This window comes from Salvelinus alpinus, chromosome 3 (assembly GCF_045679555.1).
Source record: "Salvelinus alpinus chromosome 3, SLU_Salpinus.1, whole genome shotgun sequence".
NCBI classification, from domain to species: domain Eukaryota; kingdom Metazoa; phylum Chordata; class Actinopteri; order Salmoniformes; family Salmonidae; genus Salvelinus; species Salvelinus alpinus.
In genome coordinates this window covers 66114834-66132775 of record NC_092088.1, presented here as the reverse complement: position 1 = coordinate 66132775, position 17942 = coordinate 66114834, and the positions used below count along the sequence as shown (strand labels likewise).

General features: G+C 41.5%; 1 protein-coding gene across 2 annotated transcripts in view; it reads right to left on the bottom strand.

The window, feature by feature from the left end:
* Window positions 1-17942, bottom strand: part of LOC139571138 (ribosomal protein S6 kinase alpha-2-like) — a 53965-nt gene that overhangs the window by 12130 nt on the left and 23893 nt on the right. For both annotated transcript variants that reach the window (XM_071393732.1, XM_071393733.1), the window contains exons 2-10: window positions 16227-16343; window positions 16028-16109; window positions 14974-15054; window positions 13916-13995; window positions 7700-7806; window positions 4813-4850; window positions 4511-4653; window positions 3633-3703; window positions 3462-3550 (exon numbers count right to left, since the gene is read on the bottom strand). In XM_071393732.1, coding sequence (XP_071249833.1) covers window positions 3462-3550; window positions 3633-3703; window positions 4511-4653; window positions 4813-4850; window positions 7700-7806; window positions 13916-13995; window positions 14974-15054; window positions 16028-16109; window positions 16227-16343 — 808 coding nt within the window. The remainder of the gene's footprint in view (window positions 1-3461; window positions 3551-3632; window positions 3704-4510; window positions 4654-4812; window positions 4851-7699; window positions 7807-13915; window positions 13996-14973; window positions 15055-16027; window positions 16110-16226; window positions 16344-17942) is intronic.

The following is a 17942-nucleotide window of genomic DNA, read 5'->3' as shown; positions in this document are numbered from 1 at the left end:
CTGATCTTGGCCATTGTGGAGAGGTTGGAGTCTGTTTGATTGAGTGTGTGGACAGGTGTCTTTTATACAGCTAATGAGTTCAAACAGGTGCAGTTAATACAGGTATTGAGTGGAGAACAGGAGGGTTTCTTAAAGAAAAACGAACAGGTCTGTGAGAGCCGGAATTCTTACTGGTTGGTAGGTGATCAAATACTTATGTCATGCAATAAAATGCAAATTAATTACTTAAAAATCATACAATGTGATTTTCTGGATTTTTGTTTTAGATTCCGTCTCTCACAGTTGAAGTGTACCTATGATAAAAATTACAGACCTCTACATGCTTTGTAAGTAGGAAAACCTGCAAAATCGGCAGTGTATCAAATACTTGTTCTCCCCACTGTACATGCATATAATTAAGTGATAATGCCCGAGAAGCCGGTGTTTGGAGGATATATTGCCACTGGTGTTGTTCGTCAAGGGCCAGCAGGGGCATTATCACTTTTCTACAACGGGTTACCAACATATTCAAAAAATTATTTCCATATTTTCATTAAACACGTTAATTAGATTCCTTTATTAATACTATTTCATCCTTCCACAAGATATAGTCCCGACACAAATCTAGGGTTGCTGCCCAAGCCGGCTGGTCGTTCGTTCTATCAGTTCAGTTGCCAGAGACGGGACCCAGCCGTTCAGTCTTTTTGTTCTGTATCTATGGACGCGACTCAGTATTTCGTACTAAATGTTCCATAGCCATACTGGCTGGCAATGTTCTTATCCCTTGCTCGCTAGCTAGCCAACTATGGCTAACTTACAGTCACGTCAAAAAGTGCAGCCAGAATAACAACAAAGTAGCCACATTTGAATTTGTTTAAGCTGTTTTCTAGTGACATTTATTTGGATACATCCATAACAATGAGCTAATGATACGTGATTTCACCTGGCATAGAAAATGCGCTCACTCACTCGTCAGGACACTGCTGTTCAGAGGAGCTAGCCAACAACACAGCGAACACAATCACTTCAAACTGAAGCTGGAAAGACACCAAAGTAGCTGCACTTCATTTTGTTTGACCTTTTTTCAATTGACATTTCTTTGTATATATCCATAAAAATTATGCCATCTGATTAATAATTTCGACTGCCTGCCTGTCTGTTTTGTCCTGACTCCCGACATGTTCATTACTATGGGAAAGCTGGAGATGGAATTTGAATACTGAAACAATGTTGCAAATGTCAGAGAGACAGACAGCAAGGTTTATATAAATCTCCGCTGTTGAAAACTAAAGGTTAATCTAAAAGAAATGTGAGATAATGTCTAGATGTTTTTTATAGTGGAGATCAAGTTTATAAATTGCCTGGCTGGACTGATGAGACAGTAGCTTGCACAGTCAGATGGAACGGAGTAAATAGGCATTTTAACATCAGATTTAGCCGGTGGTAACTTGTGGAATAGACACCAGCTGGAATGCCACCCGTAGACCAACCCATTGTATAACACGTAATAAAGCATTAAACCTCTCTACTTTATCATAACCGCCATCGATAAAAGACAGTACTGTGCAGCCGTCTTCATCAACTTGGCCAAGGCTTTCGACTCTGTCAATCATTGCATTCTTATCGGCAGACTCAATAGCCTTGGCTTCTCAAATGACTGCCTCACCTGGTTCACCAACTACTTCTCAGATAGAGTTCAGTGTGTCAAATCGAAGGGCCTGTTGTCCGGACCTCTGGCAGTCTCTATGGGGGTGCCACAGGGTTCAATTCTCGGGCCGACTCTTTTCTATATATATATATATATGATGTCGCTCTAGCTGCTGGTGATTCTCTGATCCACCTCTACGCAGACGACACCATTCTGACCCTTCTTTGGACACTGTGCTAACAAACCTCCAAAACGAGCTTCAACGCCATACAACTCTCCTTCCGTGGCCTCCAACTGCTTTTAAATGCTAGTAAAACAAAGTGCATGCTCTTCAACTGATTGCTGCCCATACCCTTCCGCCCGACTAGCATCATTGCTCTGGACGGTTCTGACTGGACGGTTCTGACCTAGAATATGTGGACAACTACAAATATCTAGGTGTCTGGTTAGACTGTAAACTCTCCAGACTCACATTAAGCATCTCCAATCCAAAATGAAATCTAGAATCGGCTTCCTATTTCACAACAAAGCCTCTTTCACTCATGCCGCCAAACATACCCTTGTAAAACTGACTATCCTACCGAACCTTGACTTCGGCGATGTCATTTACAAAATAGCCCCCAACACTCTACTCAGCAAACTGGATGTAGTGTATCACAGTGCCATCTGCTTTATCACCAAAGCCTGATATAGTACCCACCACTGCAACCTGTATGCTCTCGTTGGCTGGCCCTCACTACATATCCGTCGCCAAACCCAATGGCTCCAGGTCATCTATAAGTCTTTGCTAGGTAAAGCCCTGCCTTAGCTCACTAGTCACCATAGCAACACCCACCCGTAGCACGCGCTCCCGCAGGTATATTACACTGGTCCTCCCCAAAGCCAACACTTCCTTTGGCTGCCTTTCCTTCCAGTTCTCTGCTGCCAATGACTGGAACGAATTGCAAAAATCACTGAAGCTGGAGTCTTATATCTCCCTCACTAACTTTAAGCATCAGCTGTCTGAGCAGCTTACTGATCACTGTACCTGTACACAGCAAATCTGTAAATAGCACACCCGTCTACCTCATCCCCATATTATTACTTACCCTCTTGCTCTATTACTTACCCTCTTGCTCAGAATCTCTACTTGCACATCTATCACTCCAGTATTAATGCTACATTGTAATTATTTTCGCCTCTAGGGCCTATTTAGGCCTACCTCCCTACATTTGCACACACTGTACATAGATTTTTCTATTTTTCCTTTATTTTGTGTTATTGACTGTACGTTTGTTTATGTGTAACTCTGTGTTGTTGTTTTTGTCGCACTGCTTTGCTTTATCTTGGCCAGGTCGCAGTTGTAAATGAGAACTTGTTCTCAACTGGCATACCTGGTTAAATAAAGGTGAAATATATATTTAAAAAAAATAAATACTTTAGGTAAATTGTTACTAATATTTAACGCAATCATACATACAGAATGACTTCTGGCTTTAATCTGACTGCACCACAGGTACCACACTAGTGATGCCTGGTACAGTTGAAATTTAGCTTGACATTACTCTCCATCTTATAAATCATGGAGGAAGTGATTAATGTGGTTATATTCAACCCCAACACTGGTCAACCAGCTTCCACCGAGGGGTAAGAGAGGACATGCAGTAACTGTGCTTTCTAGACTGCACTGTCCCTAAACCCTCAATGCGAAGATGTCAAATGTAAAATTCCGATTTCAATGCTGTCTGTGTCACATTTAATAAATGAGAAATGGCTTATCTAATGCTGTAAATTAGTCTTCCAATTAGAGGAGCATGTGAAATGACACACACGATTAATTCTCTTGACTACATACCTAATCTATTGGTAGGATTTCTTTTGAAGAGGGCCCGTATTAAACTTTGCACTTCTGGGCTTAAGAATTGCGGCATGCCAAGTTTTGCCCTACAAAACAAAACAAAAAAATACAATTATTTCACAAAGTAGCATTTCATATATATTTGCCATACAAATTGTCGTATCTTACTTTAGTATGAGGGCCATTGTTTCCTTGCGATCTTTGCCTTGAAATGGTAGAGATCCTGTCAGCATTTCAAACTGAAAATAAAGACAAACAATGTCAGTGCCAATCCTCTAAATCTCTTTACAAAACAATATAATGTATTCCACCACAATTTTGACAGTTTCTTGGATGACAAACTCACTATATTATGGCATGATATAGGAAAATAATATTTTCCAGTTACTACACATGCACTTGTTCTAAAACTGCAGAGCAAAGAGAAAGGAAAAGGGGGATACCTAGTCAGCTGTACAACTGAATGCATTCAACTGAAATGTGTCTTCAAGGTGATATCAGTGAGAGTGCCTGGCGGGTTTCTTTTGGAGAGAGCAAAGCTTGCGTTATAAATTCTGGCCCTAAAGGGATATATTTGGCAAGGTTTGTATTGATCTGTTTTTAACGTGAGGCTAAAGTACTGAGCTTAGAAACCATTAGGGAGTCCTTTGTTCTTTAGAGGTGGTGGAGTAATGTGTGGATTAGTCAGCAGCAACCTTATTATAACAGGTCTGGCTCTATTCAATCAGCATTCATCTTTTAATATAAGAGGATTGAAGAGGTGAGACTAGTGTATGGTGTAGAAGTAGTGGACTACTACCATACCAGTATGCATCGTCATTATGATGTCTCTGCATTAAGATCCACATTTTGACTTTAGGTTGGACCATTAGTGACCTGGTCTAACAGGCTGTATGCATAGTGCTGCACGTCCATATACTGTATGCAAACAATTTCATTATATGAAACTCTGACCTAGAGATTGTGTTGCAATAACATTGCAGCCAACCAATAGCTATAGTATGTCTGTAATGCATTATCAAAAAGAAAGGGAGGGAGGTCCACACCATTAAGACGCCAAATGACCACCAGTCAGCACTATGTGTATGTCCTCTTCTGTTGACCACCTCAGGGGCCATGTATTCTATCGTCCCGCAGAAGGAGTACGCTCGCTTGTCATGGTCTATTGCCTCTTTACTCAGCCCGAAATCTAAAATACATTTGATAAAAGGGATTGATGTCAAAGACAGAGGAAAACAGCCACCAGCTATGGGCTTAATGGATTCAACATAAAAAAGAGAGACTACTGCTATATATGTTCAAACTACTACTACCACTGCTGTATGTTTTTAAAACAGTCTTTAGTCACCTGTTATCTTGATGTGGCCCTCCTCATCAAGAAGAATACTGTAGAGGGAAGGAATGCGACATCAATATATATACAGTACCAGTCAAAAGTTTAGACACACCTATTCAAGAGTTTTTCTTTATCTTTACTATTATCTACATTGTAGAATAATAGTGAAGACATCAAAACTATGAAATAACACATGGAATCACGTAGTAACCAAAAAAAGTGTTAAATATATTTTGGATTCATCAAAGTAGCCACCCCTTTGCCTTGAAGACAGCTTTGCACAGTTTTGGCATTCTCTCAACCAGCTTTACCTGGAATGCTTTCACAACAGTCTTGAAGGGCTGAGCACATATGCTGAGCACTTGTTGGCTGATTTTCCTTCACTGTGCGGTCCAACTCATCTCAAATTGGGTTGAGGTCGGGTGATTGTGGAGGCCAGGTCATCTGATGGAGCACTCCTTCACTCCTCTTCTTGGTCAAATAGCACTTCCATAGCCAGGAGGCGTGTTGGGTCATTGTCCTGTTGAAAACGAATGATAGTCCCACTAAGCGCAAACTAGAAGGGATGGTGTATTGCCACCAAATGCTGTGGTAGCCATGCTGGTTAAGTGTGCCTTGAATTCTAAATAAATCACAGACAGTGTCACCAGCAAAGCACCATCACACCTCCTCCTCCATGCTTCGTGGTGGAAACCACACATGCAGAGATCATCTGTTCACCTACTCTGTGTCTCAAAAGACACGGCGTTTGGAACTAAAAATCTCAAATTTGGACTAATCAGACCAAAAGGAAAGAGTTCCACCAGTCTAATGTCCATTGCTCATGTTTCTTGGCCCAAGCAAGTCTCTTCTTATTGGTGTACTTTAGTAGTGGTTTCTTTGCAGCAATTCGACCTTGAAAGCCTGATTCACGCAGTCTCCTCTGAACAGTTGATGTTGAGATGTGTCTGTTACTTAAACTCTGTGAAGCATTTAGTTGGGCTGCAATCTGAGGTGCAGTTAACTCGAATAAACTTATCCTCTGAAGCAGAGGTAACTCTGGGTCTTCCTTTCCTGTGGCGGTCCTCATGAAAGCCAGTTCCATCATAGGGCTTGAGGGTTTTTGCGACTGCACTTGAAGAAACTTTCAAAGTCCTTGAAATTTTCCAGATTGACTGACCTTCATGTATTAAAGTAATGATGGACTGTCGTTTCTCTTTGCTTATTTGAGCTGTTCTTGCCATAATATGGACTTGGTCTTTTACCAAATATGCCTACCTTCTGTATACCACCCCTACCTTGTCACAACACAACTGATTGGCTCAAAGGCATTAAGAAGGAAATAAATTCCACAAATTAACTTTTAATTGAAATGCATTCCAGGTGAATGCCTCATGAATCTGGTTGAGAGAATGCCAAGAGTGTGCAAAGCTGTCATCAAGGCAAAGGGTGGCTACTTTGAAGAATCTCAAATATATTTTGATTTGTTTAACACTTCTTTGGTTACTACATTATTCCATATGTGTTATTTCATAGTTGTGATGTCTTCACTATTATTCTATTAGAAAATAAATAAAAACCCTGGAATGAGTCGGTGTGTCCAAACTTTTGACTGGTACTGTATTTTATATATATATATATATATATATATATATATATATATATATATATATACACACACACACACACACACACACACACACACACACACACACACACACACACACACACACACACACACACACACACACACACACACACACACACACACACACACACACACACACACACACACACACACACACACACACACACACACACACACACACACACACACACACACACGAGTTCACGAAAATAGTTTGCTCCTACAGACAGTGAGTCACGTGGATGTGGCTTGATATATAAAGCAGGCAGTAAGGCATTGAAGCATTGTTACTGTTCTATTGAACCTTAGAATGGGCAAAACGAGTAACCTAAGCCACTGAGCGTGGTATGTTCGCCGGTGACAGGCGAGCCGGTTTCAGTATGTCAGAAACGTCCAGCCTCCTGGGCTTTTCAAGCACAACAGTGTCTAGGGTTTACAGAGAATGGTGCAACAAAAAACATCCAGTCATGATGTAGCGGTGGTGTAATGGTGGGGGTGTAATGGTGTGGGGAATGTTTTCCTGAAACATGTTAGGTCTCTTGATACCAACTGAGCAACGTTTCCATGCCCTGAAGAATTCACGCTGTACTGGAGGCAAAGGGGGCTCTGACCCAGTACTAGATGTGTGTACCTAATAAACTATCTGTATAATATAAATAATTTATATAAAATCTTCACATCTTACACACCTCTCAGCACTGCACACCCATACATTTATTGAGTGTTTGTTTGTTAGAACTAATGGATCTGTGCACAGCACACTTTTGCCCTTGGGTTGGTGTCATTAATCATCAATAGTAAAGCTGGGAATAGCTTGTCCTTCAAAGACAAAAAAAGCAGAACCACTGAAACCAGGAATTACGCGAGACCTTCAAACGTCAATTATTCCCATGCTGAGAGTTCCTTGTTTATTTTCTCTCATCAAATACCCGAGAGCCAATTTACAAGTCTAGGAGGAAAAAGATGCAGAACAGATGCAGCATTGATTGCACCAGAGACCTGTTTTTGTTTTGATAGACCTGTCACAGGCAGCACCACGGAGCAGTAACGCAACCTTGTTTGAACTCATGGATCGGAATTATATGATATCAAATCCGACAGTTATGTACTTGGTCATTCCCGATCAGAATATTCATAAGTCTCGGAGATAAAGAAACAATTTGTAGGAGTACTCATATGGGTAAACATTTTATAGCTGCGGAGAATGGATATGCAAGATGCTCTTTGAATAAGGAAGTAGACTATGGCACAGTACAGTCAGTGAGGCTTTACTTCTCTGGTTTGAGGTCTCTGTAGATGATGCCCAGACTGTGAAGGTGATCTAAGGCCAAGGCCAGCTCAGCCAGATAGAACTTCACATCCTCTTCAGTAAACATCACCTGCAGATGGAGAAAGGTGAAAGATAAAGTAACAGTCATTGACAAGATGCAAACAGTACATGTGTGATATATGATTACGATTTTAAAAACACAGCTTTTATTTTCACAGAGTAGCCTACATTGACGTGTTTTAAACATATAAAAAAGAAACAGACAGCTTTCCATAATTCCAATGTCAGGTAGCCTGAGCAAAACAAGAGCACTACCCACAGATTGAACACTACTGAAATGCATTAACTTGATCACAAAGCCAGCTGTTTGGAACCTCACCCAAAATATTTGCATCAAGGATGTTACACATTTACATTTGAGTAATTTAGCAGACACTCTTATCCAGAGCGAGTTGCATTCCTCTTAATAAAAACTTTGCTGAGTTTCCTCAGGTAGAGCATGGATTGTTGTATTTCTCTTTGTTTACTAAATAGATCATTTTAACCACAGAAAGATTACTTTAGCTCCCAAATGGAATATGTGTGGGGAATAAAAACTGCGGTGCCAAGGAGAGCATTTAATTGCGGTGAAAGTAACAAGTTGCTACCAGCATTAGGGCATCTGCTAGCTGTTCCAGATGAGTGATTTCCAAAACCAGCAGTAATTCATTCATATTTCAATTCCCACTTGTCTGTCAGCCCAGAAGAGCAAATTTAAATCTAGAGACAAATTGTTTGCTCAATTTCATTCCAGTTATTATTCACAAAAGGATTGGTAGTAGTCACGATGACACATAGGAGGCAGTAGTTTTAGGAAACATGGGTGAACGCATTTCCAAAGTTGGTGGTCTATTATCCGGACTGCAGGTTGTTTTTATTATTCAATAATAATCAAGGTCTCCATCCATTTAATCACTTCTTTGAGCAAACCTCCCCTCGAATACCAGGGGCTTGATGGGGCTATCAGGGGCTTGATGATTAGTTGGAGCAGGTATGCTAGTTGGAATTGAACAAATAAGAATGGCTGGGGGTACTCAAGGAGAGGTTTGGAAACAACACAGAGCCCTGCATGAGGCCCCCCGCTGATCCGGAGGACTAGGTTAAATCTCTCTGTCTGTAAGGCCAGACGGTATTCCAGGGCGTGTCCTCCGGGCATGTACAGACCAGCTGGCAGGTGTCTTTCCAGACATTTTCAACCTCTCCCAGTCTGTAATCCCCACATGTTTCAAGCTGACTATCATCATTCCTGTTCCAAAAACACTAAGGCATCGTGCCACAATGACCACCGCCCTATAACACTCACATCTGTAATGAAGTGTTTTGAAAGGCTGGTCATGGCACACATCAACTCCGTTATCCCAGACACCCTGGACCCACTCCAATTTGCCTACTGCCCCAACAAATCCACAGACGATGCAATCTCAAGTGCACTCCATTCTGCCTTCTCTCACCTAGAAAAGAGCAATACCTATGTGAGGATGCTGTTCATTGACTACAACTCAGTTTTCAAACACCATAGTGCCCTCCAAGCTCGGGACCCTGAGACTGAACACCTCCCTCTGCAACTGGATCCTGGACTCCTGACGGGCCGACCCCAGGTGGTAAGAGTAGGCAACAACACCTCCGCCACTATGACCCTCAACACAGGGGCCCCCAGGGGTGTGTGCTCAGTAGGGCTGTGACGATACCAGTATTGCACAATTTTTTCCATGGCAAAAATTAAAACACAAAGCAGAACAAATTCTTTGGTCCTTTAGAAACCTGATGTATGTAAAATATAGTGTGCTATAGCTGGAAAAATAAATAAATGTGACTCTGGATGACAACATAATGATGTTTGGTTCCAACATTAGGTCTGTTTTCCTAAAGTTAAATCTGCTTCAAGTTTTGTTTCCTTGCCACGATACTAATGAGTATCGCGATACTGATATTGTCCCAGCCCTAGTGGCGGTTTAAATCTCTGCTGTTTGTTGCTGTTCATATCAGCCCTGTGAGCTGTGCTGGCTGGAATTCCGTGGATAACCAGCATTAGCGTACGTTGCTACCGTCATGCCGCCCAAAGTTAAAGAAGTTTGGAGAAATGGAGAGGACAGTGTTTCACTATCACAGGTGCGTGGTCTTTTAAAATCAACAAAAATATGTCAACAAGCAATTGTTACAACAACAGAAAAATAGCTTCAAGAGCTTTGTCCAAATACTGGTGGACTCAACGAACAAAATAATGGGCAATCTGATCAGAAAAGTCCAAGAACATAGGAACAGTATTTCAGTTCTCCCAGGGAGAGGTGGATGTCTTGCAGCAAGATGACAACAAACTGTAAGCCCACGCGAGATGACAGCAGTCTGTGGATCATTATTTCAGATGACTGGGAAAACAGTAGTGAAATTAGGATATTATTTTTGACGATATATGATATCGTTTTGACAATATAGGAATATTATTTTTGTCCTAGTTGGCTGTACCTACACCACAACTCCAATTTGTCTTGAGAACTTTTATTTCCATGACTGATTTTATCATGGCTCTGTCTTGTCCCTCTACAGCAGACATATGGTGTTCAATATGTTTGGAACATCGAATCGCAATAAAATCACAGTATCGAATCGCAATACATATCGTTTCGGCACCTAAGTATAGTGATAATATCGTATAGTAAGGTCCCTGGCAATTCCCGGCCCTACTATCTAGACAATCCAGGAGGAATAACATTGTTGTGGATGGCATACCAGTCCCCACATGAGGCCTGGACGGAGTCTGAGGAAAAAGTGGAGCACGCCCACAGGTCTGGAAAACCTGTAACCAGCCCAGATGATAGACCCAGGCCGATAGTGGTCAAGTTCCTGAGATTCAAAGACAAGACGGCTGTTCTGGTGAGAGCCAAGAACTTGAGAGAAACCAACATCTTCCTCAACGAGGACTTCTTTGAAGCTGTGCGCCAGAGCCGGAAATAACTTATCCAAGCTATAAAAGCTGCCAGAGAGCATTGGGACATTGCTTACATCCGCTACAACAAGCAAAGCACATTGTCCCAAAAGCCTGGGAGGAGTGAGAGAGCCAAGCTTCAGGTTCAGTTGTTTCAGCCCAACATCACACACACCAACTGACACTCACAAGTAAATTTTTTCTCTCCATATTTATCTACGATAAGCTACCCAGGATAGGGCTAAGAATATTAATATATGTAGCCTTAGAAATAAGGTTCATGAAATCAATAACTTGCTAACATCTGATAACATTCATATACAGTGCATTCGGAAAGTATTCAGACCACTTCCCTTTTCCCACATTTTGTTACGCTCCAGGCTTATTCTAAAATGTATTAAAAATGAAAACATCTTAAATATTTACATAAGTATTCAGACCCTTTACTGTGATACTCAAAATTGAGCTCAGGTGCATCCTGTTTCCATTGATCATCCTTGAGATGTTTATACAACTTGATAGGACTCAACCTGTGGTAAATTCAATTGCCTGGACATGATTTGGAAAGGCACAAACCTGTCTATATGAGGTCTCACAGTTGACAGTGCATGTCAGAGCAAAAACCAAGCCATGAGGTTGAAGGAATTGTCCGTAGATCTCCGAGACAGGATTGTTTCGAGGCAGAGATCTGGGGAAGGGTACCAAAAAGTTTGGAACCACCAAGACTTTTCCTAGAGCTTGCCTCCCAGCCAAATTGAGCAATCGGGGGAAAAGGGCCATGGTCAGGGAAAAAACATGATGGTCACTCTGACAGAGCTCCAGAGTTCCTCTGGAGAAACTTCCAGAAGGACAACCATCTCTGCAGCACTCTACCAATCAGGCCTTTATGGTATAGTGGCCAGATGGAAGCCACTCCTCAATAAAAGGCACGACAGCCCCCTTGGAGTTTGCCAAAGGGCACGTAAAGGACTCTCAGACCATGAGAAACTGATGAAACCAAGATTGAACTCTTTGGCCTGAATGCCAAGCGTCACGTCTGGAGGAAATCTGGCACCATCCCTATGTTGAAGCATGGTGGTGGCAGCATCATGCTTTGGGGATGTTTTTCAGCGGCATGTACTGGTAGACTAGTCAGGATTGAGGGAAAGATTAATGGAACAAAGTACAGAGAGATCCTTGATGAAAACCTGCTCCAGAGCGCTCAGGACCGGTTCACCTTCCAACAGGACAACGACCCTAAGCTCACAGCCAAGACAATGCTGGAGTGGCTTCGAGACAAGTCTCTGAATGTCCTTGAGTGGCCCAGCCAGAGCCCGCCTTGAACCCAATCAAACATCTCTGGAGAGACGCTCCCAATCCAACCTGACAGAGCTTGAAAGTATCTGTAGAGAAGAATGGGAGAAACTCCCCAAATACAGGTGTGCCAAGCTTGCAGCATCATACCCAAGAAGACTCGAGGCTGTAATCGCTGCCAAAGGTGCTTCAACAAAGTACTGAGTAAAGGTTCTGAATACTTATGTAATTGTGATATTTCAGTTTTATTGTTTACATTTTTTGCAAACATTTCTAAAAACCTGTTTTTGCTTTGTCATTATGGGGTATTGTGTGTAAATTGATGAGGGGGAAAAACAATTTAATACATTTTAGAATAAGGCTGGAATGTAACAAAATGTAGAAAAAGTCAAAGGGTCTGAATATCTTCAGAATGCACTGTATATGATACATGCATCTTAGTTCATCATGGAGTCAACTATCATGTTAAATATGATCATTGTTCGTTACAAACACAAACTATTGCAATCCACATAGCTTGGCGTATTGCCAAATAATGAGTAAAAAAAAGTATGGTGTGATGAAACAATCTGCAGTTGTTAGCTGAATGTCCCAAAGGAACTCTATGAGTCAATGGTTTCATCAATTGAGTCGTTATCTATAATTTCTTCATAATAGCAGTATTACAATACAGGCTATTGAAGGGGTGGGGAATAATTTTGGCTCGAGGGCCACATTGGGATTTCGAAATTCAACGAAGGGCCACAATTTTTGGGGGACCGATTTGCTCGTCAAAATCATTTTGCAGGCCAGAAAAAGGGCAGTTATTTGAAAATCATTTCTACATAATTTCTATCTAGTTTTAGATGTTCAAATGTGACCTGGAGTGTTATTTAACCCAAAATAATCATTCCCCCCCCAACCCTGGGTTAGTTACTTGGATTCAGGAGTAATTAATCAATGCAAAGAAGGATATATTGTAATCTGACTGATGAGGTCTGGGCTGTTCATTGGCAGTGAGCACTTGAAAATGTTTGCATCGAAAGCCCATGCTAGACATACCACACAAGCCATTATGTCTGTGGTTTGAAATAAACCTGTGCTGGTAATTGGAAGTGAGCACTTGAAAGAGCTACACTTTATTACTGAAGTAGCCTACTTATTTCAACTCACTATGAATGCATGGACATTCAGAGATGCTGAAGTACAAGATTAAAGCCAAACCAATTAGGAATGAACATTTGCAATATAGGGACCTATTCCTGATGGGGTCTGGTCAATGGCAGGGTGTTTATACATATCGATTGAATCAGTGGGGAGGACGGACCTATTTTTAGTCACAGAATGAGTCCTGAAGCTTTGGAACGTGCACGTGTGATGAATGAACGTCCTACTTGGCTCAAGCTCTGAAATCCCTTCACAGGAAAGCTAACTATGGTGGTGGCAGAGAGGCAGTTATAGATTGAACATTGTGCTGCACAGTGATGGGCCCCAAAGTGGCATGATGAATCAGTGTACTACTAAGAAGTGTCAAAGATCCATTAATAGCTCGGCATTGAACATTCAATTGGCCATCAAAACAGATTTTCATGAGGGCAGAATACCATTCATCTACAGCTCTTTTGGAATGTGCTTGTTTGTTGCTGTTGCCAATAAAGGCAAACAAATCTAAAGAGATAGTTCAAGGGTCATGACATAAAAATAACGCATTGCAAGGGTTTTTACTTGGGAGGGTTTTTACTCTATAAGCCAAATTACCAATTGCTGTTGAGTTGACCAAAAAAAAAAAGTAATATCACGCAAATTGAGAATGCCTCGAAATATACTGTACCTATTCAATCAAAAAGGGACATCTGCACCAAGAAAACAAATTATTGGAAATAAAAGTATATATATTTTTAAACATATGCATGTGGTGATTGAATGTATTAATAAAACAGTGAATGAGCAGTAAGCCATCACAGTGAGTAACATGATGACTGACCTCTTTAGAAAGCCGTGTGAAGAGGTCTCCCCCTCTGAGGAAGTCTAGAATCAGATACAGCTTCCCCTCCGTCTGAAAGGCTGGGCCATAAAAACAACATAAATGGTCACGCAAAATACATATTCTCCTTCGCTCATGACATGCAATAAAATGAAAACACTCCAAAGTGCAAGAGGCATCACTACAGTTCATGGTTCTATTCCAGGCTGTATCACATCTGGCCATGATTGGGAGTCCCATAGGGCGGCGCACAATTGGCCCAGCGTCGTCCGGGTTTGGCCGGGGTAGGCCGTCATTGTAAATAAGAATTTGTTCTTAAATGACTTGCCTAGTTTAAATAAAGGTTAAGTAAAAAAATATATATATATTTGTTTTTACAATGAGGCTCAGAGACGATTTGGCAGTTTTATAGCCAATTTCCTGCAATTCTACACATTTAGCTATCATATGCTATCTGGGGGGCCCACAACCAGGGGGACCACAACCCAAAATAAATCAATTTGGTTGGGTACCACCTGGAGTTCGGGGGGCCCCGGGGCATGTGCCCTATGTGCCCGTTCAGTAATCCAGCTCTGCTTAAAAAGGTACATGTCAAGGCAAATATTTTTTCCTGGTATAATTTTGATAATATAGTCTTCTCGTGTATTCCTATTATCTGCTTTGTTGAGTGCATCTGTTTGCCTGGGGCTGCTGTGGCAATACTCAGAGCATGCTAATAAATAAGGAGGTAAGGTGCTTTGAGACGGAGTGATGGCTTACGCTGTCTGAAGGGCTCCAGACGTCACTGAAATGTTTAGAGGGACGTGCCAAGCCTTATAAAACGCTTGGAGAGTTATTCAATGCAAGAACCTACTCCATTTGATATCACAATGTGTTTCTGCCTGCTGCCTAATGGCAGAACCATTCTAACAACTGATGGCTAAAGACAATCTCGTCACATAATTATTTGGCTGTCTTAACAAGAGGGTTTTCATGTCTCAATGTTTGTTGTATGTATGTGTGCCAGTCAGAACATGGTTGCATGGATGAGAAAGACGGCACTTGGGAAATACGCTCACCATAATGGAGTTTGACTATGAAGGGGTGGTTGACTTCAGCCAGAATGTCTCTCTCCATTTTGGACCGCACCCGATCCCGAACTGAAAAACAGACAAAGCTTATCAAAATAGTGGTAATGAATTAAGATACTTGTAGAACTGAACAGATGTGGACAAAAGCTATACATATACAACCCATTAGAGTTGGGCCGGTGTCTGACGATACTGTATAAAATACCTCAGTTATACATTTCTATACTGTCAAAACTGTTGATACTATGAAAATCTGTAAACCACTCAACCATGCATATGTAACGTCTCCCTCACTAGTCAGCCACTTACCTAATCAGTGCATTGGGAATGTCATCGCATAATCGAGACAGAGTGAGCTAATGCAATGACTTGCTGCATTATGCTCATCTATCTGCATTACCTAAGCCTTCTCCCTATGTCACCTGAGAAATGGAGGTCAGCTACTTCGTTATCAATAATAATCAAAATCATAATCCCCTCAAGCACCTGTGCTGCAATGCAGAATATTATGCCAGCTTCCTCTTGCAATGTCTCTCTGCTTTGCAGAGGACATTCCTGCAGCTGTGCCTGTATTATGTAAGCAAGGAGAACATCATCTCCATTTCCTGAGACAGGGCCAAAAGGCTGCATTTCATTATCTAGAGCAGATTTTTTTTTTTTATGTAAAGCGTTTGACTGAGATTTGTTGAGTACAGGAAACGCAAGATGTTTTTGACTGAGATTTGTTGAGTACAGGAAACGCAAGATGTTTTTGACTGAGATTTGTTGAGTACAGGAAACGCAAGATGTTTTTGACTGAGATTTGATGAGTATAGGAAACGCAAGATGTTTTTGACTGAGATTTGATGAGTATAGGAAACGTGAGATGTAAAAAAATATATATATTTTTAAATGAATATATATTTTATTACTTATGCCGGAAAACCAGTTTGGCTGGATAGGGAATTAAATCATACCCATATCATGTCTGTTTACTGTAATAATATTACGCTCTTAGTAAGATTGGTCCAATGAAAAACATCGAAAGTATCAGAATAAGTACCTTTTAGCGTTGCTTTCCTTAACACTTTCATGGCATAAAGCTGTCCTCTGTCAGAGCCTTTGATTTTTCTCACCAGGAACACCTATGGAGGAGATTCATATCAGATTGAACAGTAGGGGAAATGTGACGAATGCATAGTACATACACAGTAGGTGTAACATAGATGCGAACACCTTAATTCAGGTAGCTATATGTTTACCTTTCCATAGGAGCCTTGGCCTAGCACTTTCAGCAGCTCAAACTGGGAGGGGTCTGCCTTTTCAAAGCCCTCTTTGGTGTGCTGGCTGATGTCGATCTCTTTCAGGATGCCATCGTCCTGCAGGGAAACAGATGGCCCTCATATCAAATCAATCAGGTGATTATAGGAATCCCAAGAACACCCATGTCGTTCCAGAGACACAGGGAGAGCCAGAGACACAGGGAGAGCCAGAGACACAGGGAGAGCCAGAGACACAGGGAGAGCCAGAGACACAGGGAGAGCCAGAGACACAGGGAGAGCCAGAGACACAGGGAGAGCCAGAGACACAGGGAGAGCCAGAGACACAGGGAGAGCCAGAGACACAGGGAGAGCCAGAGACACAGGGAGAGCCAGAGACACAGGGAGAGCCAGAAAGAGGGATTTAGTCAGATGTCCAATTTAGAGAAGTCAAATTTGATCAGGGCAAACGGAGACTACTCAACATAATCATGAATTGAGATGTTACAGTATCATGAGTATACAAGTATCAGAGGAAACTCAGCATTATTACATTGAAGGATAGAACATGCACATTGCTATTACACTTTTTTCCCTTAGTATTCTCAATCTCCAAACATATCCACGTTAACTGGTGACAATAGGAGGATTTGAAACAGATGTTGCAGGCTAACAGTCAGAGTGTGACCTTGGCTACAGAACCAGCCAGTAGTCCATCCTGTTCCCCTCTTATCAGGGGAGATTAGTGTGACCATGTTTTGCGTGAGTGGGGCTATGTGGCTGCCAAACGGGAGATCTTAAAAGGGAACACTCCGGCTATTAATGCTGTCTTCATGACGTGCCTCTGAAATATGCCGACCCAGGCATGTGAGAGTCCTGCCCTGACTGTCGCTGATTGATGCAGAATCTGCCACGCTGACACAGCAGAGAGCATGGTTAAACCTGTTTATCTCCCTCAATACATACAAGTACAACAAACAGTTACATAACCCTTTGCATACAATATATCATTGGGATGAAATAAAAAAGGATGCTTTTCAAATCCATATGCCGATTTGTCCCTTATGGTTTACGTTAACCTATAACTTCTCCTTCACTATATCATGTTGAACACAGCATTGAATAGGAAGAAAATCATGTATCATGTAGATGAAGAATCAATGGGTTAAGGATGACCTCTGTAGGGGCTCTAGATAATAAAGGCAAATAAATCAAACAATGGGATTACAAATGCTCTGTAGCTATCCATGGTGTCAGTCCCATGGGCTTTTTATATTTTCAAACCTCTAACACCTCAACAGTCCGCTGTCTAAAAGTAAACAAAGAAATGAGTCATGATGCCTTGTACAAACAGTGATACTCCACAGTAACCAGTACACCATCCATTAATACTAAACTCTGCAAAAAAATAAACGTCCCTTTTTCAGGACCCTGTCTTCCAAAGATAATTCATAAAACTCCAAATAACTTCACAGATCTTCATTGTAAAGGGTTTAAACACTGTTTCCCATGCTTGTTCAATGAACCATAAACAATTAATGAACATGCACCTGTGGAACGGTCGATAAGACACTAACAGCTTACAGACGGTAGGCAATTAAGGTCACAATTATGAAAACTTAGGACACCAAAGAGGCCTTTCTACTTACTCTGAAAAACACCAAAAGAAAGATGCCCAGGGTCCCTGCTCATTTGTGTGAACGTGTCTTAGGCATGCTG